Below are 3,648 nucleotides of genomic sequence, written 5' to 3'. Positions count from 1 at the left end.
AGAAAAGCTGGGAAGAGCTGCATGCAGCAGGAAAGGACATCAGTATCTGAGACTATAATGTTATTCCTGTATAATCACTGTAGATAAGGTCCCATGTTTAATACTGTGAGCAGTTATGAAGGTCCATTTTGTGTGTGTGTGTGTGTGTGTGTGTGTGTGTGTGTGTGTGTGTGTGTGTGTGTGTGTGTGTGTGTGTGTGTGTGTGTGTGTAAGTATAAATTGATTTAAGGTTGTCTATATGTAATTACCAAGCTAGTCTAGTACCTTATGAGAGAAGCTTAAGAGAAATGATAATGTGTGCACTTGAAATGGAATAAGTGACAAGGCATAATGACATCTTTCAGATCTGGATAGTTCAGTGGTGGCATTGTTATACAGTGTCAAAGGGCACAGCTTGGAAAGTGAAGGAGGAATATTGTAGATGTGAAAACCTTTTCTTACTGCAGTAAGACTGACAAATGTACCAGATGCTGCTTGAATGCAGTTTCAGTGATTCAGTTTTAAGCAAATGCTGATCATATCATCCTGTTCCATCAAATAATTTTGACTCTGTAGCCCAAGGAATATTGAAGGCATACACAGTGCACTCCATTCACTAATGTAGCCTATTCCAAGTCTGCACATCCTTGGCTATGTTTAACACATTTTAATTTCATACTTTTTCAATGATATGGGTTTTTATTGTTGGCATTTTTGTAAAAGTGACAAATGAAAACTTACTTCATGGGGGAGTAACAAACAGACTGGGTCATTTTCTGTTTCTGTGAACTTTGGACTGACGACCTCCTAACACCCATCCAAGTTTGCCTTTCCAAATCATTAAGTTTCATTTCCTAAGGCAATTAAAAACAGAATTCAGATTTCATATTGAATGTTTATATTGAATTTTAAAAGAATGCAGAAATTTGAGAACTACATAGGCATGGGGTGCAGTGAGTAATAAAAGCCTTGCAGATAACCTACAGTTATTGAAAGCAATGCCGTAAGGAAACATAATCACCTCCGAGTTTTTAATCTTTTGGAGTTGAATAGATTTACTTAGGATATGCGTGGTTTCCTCCCAAATAAGATTTGGGAGTTTCACACGTGCTCAGCTTTTGGTGAACAATGAATTCAAAAGAGGCGAATTCAATGAATTGTTCATTAATTTCTCTTTATTCGTTGTAGTGGACCCTTTTTAGCACCTTTACAAAGCTTTTATCATGTTCTGGTAATCTGATATACTACATAACTATGTTACTTTTTTATCAGATGTCTTAAATCATTACTGTTTGACTTTAATATTCCCAATAAAAAATACCTACTTTTGTTTATTCATGTGTTTAGCAGTATATCTGTACTTTTCCATCATAAACAGTGTAAAATTGAGTAAATTGTACAAGACATATAACCTTAACATTATCATATGTTTAAATATTTATGTATATGTATACATATAATTATATATATTTTTTTTACAGTTGATGTGTAATGCCATTGAAGATGCTCTAACAGCAAGACAAACTCAAAAGCTACTGAAAAAGAAATCAACGCAATTTATCACCAAACCAAGTACAGCATTGTAATGGTAGTGACTTTTATTACCATTGACCAGGATTTCTTCTTAAATCAGCAGCATAATTTTACATTAAGACTGGAATTGTCTGTTTACATTCTAAAATACCTGTTTTGAAATAGTAATGTTTATTAGTACAGTGATAATTTCAGCAGACAATCTAATTTAATTATCTTCAAAGAATTGATTAAATGTTTTTATATCTCCAAAATTAGAGTATGAATACCATTTCATTCAAGGAATTCATGAACTGAGTTTTGACTTTGTTACTGTGCTCTGAGTTTGTTTCAGTGTCTTTCCATTCAAAGGTTTGTTTGAGATGTGGAATCAAATAGGGAGTCAGTAAATTGCTCATTCTTCACTTCAGCATAAATATTCTGTTTGCTGGAAATTATTCATGATTGCTCAAATTACCCATGTCCAGTTTTTACCACTACTCTTTACAGTAATTGCTCATACCATGATGTAATATGATAACTTGCTCCATTTATATATGTACATATGTGTAGTACCCCCATTAAACAGCAGCTGGAGGATGAGAAAATAATTTTTATTAATGATGTCAAACAGTGATCAAGCTTATGCTCCATAAGTGACTTCTCCAGTGATTGTATCAATAATTAAGGTTACTACTTAAATCATTTGCCAGAAATTCAACTTTGTGTCTTTTTTATATAGCCGACTAAGCAAACTTTATGAAAACAAAATGTGCATGTTTTATTAAAATGTTGCACCTAATCCCTTCATTCAAGGTTTGCATATCTGAAAAAATGAGGTACAGATATTAATGTGGTGTATGTTCTGCCTTGAAACTTAATAAAGTGTATTCTAAAATATTGTTGCAAAAGTGGTGTATTTTAAGTCAATTTACCATGTAAAACGCTAGCATTTTATTATAGAAATACACACAACTGATTATATTTTGTAATATTCTGCCCAAAAAAAGTTTTGTGATGAAGGAAAACACACACACAAGCATTAATGTGCAAACTGCATTATTGTTACAGATTATATAAACTGAATGTGCTGTGTTTGACACAAGTCATTTATTTTGATGAAACATGCACTGTTTGTCATTTTGTTAGATGAGTTTTGTAAACAGAACAATTAATGGCATTTGACAATCAATAAATGAATACTGTTATTTCTTTTATCTTACATTTTGGAACAAAGCAATGAGGTACAGAAAGTGGAAGTCAGGATTCTGATCAAAGTCCGTTAAATTGTTTTTGTGTGTTTTCAACTCTGATGTCCTCATTTCTTTATCTGTGTATCCTTCCATCTGTCCCAACCACTTCATCTCCATTATCTCTAGTTTCATCAACACCTGTGCCTTTACTACTTATTACAAACGTAATGGTCACAGCACTATTTTGTATACATTTCTTCTCAGCTTCTTTGACATTCTTCTGTCATGCAGTACCCCTGACACTGTGTACCATTTGGCTGCAGCCCACTGATTCTAGCTTGACTTCCTCATTCATACTTTCCTTATCTCAGTTGCCTCTCACAGATACTTCAAACTATTAAACTGTTCCACTATTTTTCCTTTGATTTCAATGTTCATCTTCTCCTGATTTCCCCCATTACTTCCAAATGGCACTCGAAGTGTTTGAGCCAAGTATATTACCTGCATCTTCTATATTGATGTCGATCTTTACTCCATGCATGCTGTAATGCTCTCCCTTTATTATTTTTGGCATTGAGAACTGCCCAGTGCTATAGGATCCATTAGCTCCACATTGATGTCTTGCATGTTGAATTAGCGCTGCTTCCCTTGGTGCCATTTTCTGTGTAGATGATATTGGCATTTGACCCATCTGTACTGAAACTGTATTCTGTGCCAGTTGGACCTTTGGTACTGAGTATTATCAGGGTTTCAGACTCAGTATCAACTGTGCAGGGATTAAAATCAGTTGTGAAATTGATCTTTTTGACACCAACATGTCTGTCTTCAGCATTCAAGATCTTGTAGATAGTGAAGCAACCTACCAAGGTGATGATAACTGGAGGTGCACCCACTATCCTAACTGTGCCACTTGAGACCCCAGATATGGATTTTGATGAAGGGAAGGAATTCCCGCAGTCTGCTC

At 34.6% G+C, this 3,648-nt stretch overlaps 1 protein-coding gene across 1 annotated transcript in view; it reads left to right on the top strand.

Moving 5' to 3' along the window:
• The window catches only part of VPS13C (vacuolar protein sorting 13 homolog C), a 6,956,796-nt gene extending 6,954,097 nt beyond the window's left edge, over window positions 1–2,699 (top strand). Inside the window, exon 85 of the mRNA XM_044076309.1 lies at window positions 1,461–2,699. Coding sequence (XP_043932244.1) covers window positions 1,461–1,565 — 105 coding nt within the window. The 3' untranslated portion in view covers window positions 1,566–2,699. The remainder of the gene's footprint in view (window positions 1–1,460) is intronic.
• The last annotated feature ends 949 nt before the right edge of the window (window positions 2,700–3,648 follow it).

The sequence above is a fragment of the Protopterus annectens genome, chromosome 7.part0 (genome assembly GCF_019279795.1).
Source record: "Protopterus annectens isolate FY-2018-M chromosome 7.part0, PAN1.0, whole genome shotgun sequence".
Classification (NCBI taxonomy): domain Eukaryota; kingdom Metazoa; phylum Chordata; order Ceratodontiformes; family Protopteridae; genus Protopterus; species Protopterus annectens.
The sequence above is the reverse complement of the archived record's forward strand: the minus strand, read 5'-3'. Positions and strand labels throughout refer to the sequence as shown.